Consider the following 921-nt stretch of genomic DNA (forward strand, 5'->3'; position numbering starts at 1 on the left):
ACGGCATTCCTCATTCCGCATTCCTGTTCCTCATCGTAGCAGGAGGAGGTCGCAGGCCCCGCGCGTCGACGAAGATTCCCGCGCAATGGCTTCGTAGCCACGAAATGTCACGAGGCGAAAGGTCAAAGGCGCCAGGGTCAGGGGGCGGAGGAGAAGGCGAGAGGGAGAGAAGCGCTATAAGAGGCAGGCAGCGGTCGGTTCCTGGCATTCCGCCAGTGGTCCTCCCCGTCGATTCATCTTCACGCCTCCCTGCCGTCCGTGGCCATGGCAACCTGGAGTAGCTTGGTAGGCTCGTATTAGCACTCTCGTGCGCCGGTCACACAGTTACAGTGATACAGTGAAGTGTTACTCAGATTTTTTACACAAAGCCACTTTCAACACGAAAGACAGCGAGCTCAGCACACAAAAGCCATATTCAGAAAACCTACTCATTACACCACCAAGAAAATACCATTGCATCGTCGAGAAATCTTTGAAACATAATCACAATCAGAGAACCTTGGAGCCACTGGCCACACTACATGTGATCATCACAACACTACAAAGCTGAACCGTGGCCCTAAGCTTATACATCATTGTAACAGTTCAGTGTATTGTGAACATGAAAGAAAGCAAGATGTTTAAATGCAAAAATACTCGCTAGTGAGCCCCGAAATCAAAATTAATCACACTTCATCACATGACATCCACAGACTACAGTGTACACACGTTTGCTTTCTTTTAGCTATAGAAAACACAAATAGTATTATCTGTATACACACTAAGAAACACTAATTCATCGGCACATATGTATATTTTTGCAACACTGGGCTGTCTTACAGGTGTCATAGTTTATACTCTGCTCTTCAGTTTAGTCATTCATTCTTTGTGTGCTTCACTTAAGCTTATTTCTACAGATAAAGCCCTCACATTGTACGCAGT

At 46.3% G+C, this 921-nt stretch overlaps 1 protein-coding gene across 1 annotated transcript in view; it reads left to right on the top strand.

Moving 5' to 3' along the window:
* Positions 1-173: 173 nt before the first annotated feature.
* Positions 174-921, top strand: part of LOC119591969 (mucin-19-like) — a 4,721-nt gene continuing 3,973 nt past the window's right edge. The window contains exon 1 of the mRNA XM_037940723.1: positions 174-285. Coding sequence (XP_037796651.1) covers positions 265-285 — 21 coding nt within the window. The 5' untranslated portion in view covers positions 174-264. The remainder of the gene's footprint in view (positions 286-921) is intronic.

Source organism: Penaeus monodon, chromosome 29 (assembly GCF_015228065.2).
Source record: "Penaeus monodon isolate SGIC_2016 chromosome 29, NSTDA_Pmon_1, whole genome shotgun sequence".
Classification (NCBI taxonomy): Eukaryota; Metazoa; Arthropoda; class Malacostraca; order Decapoda; family Penaeidae; genus Penaeus; species Penaeus monodon.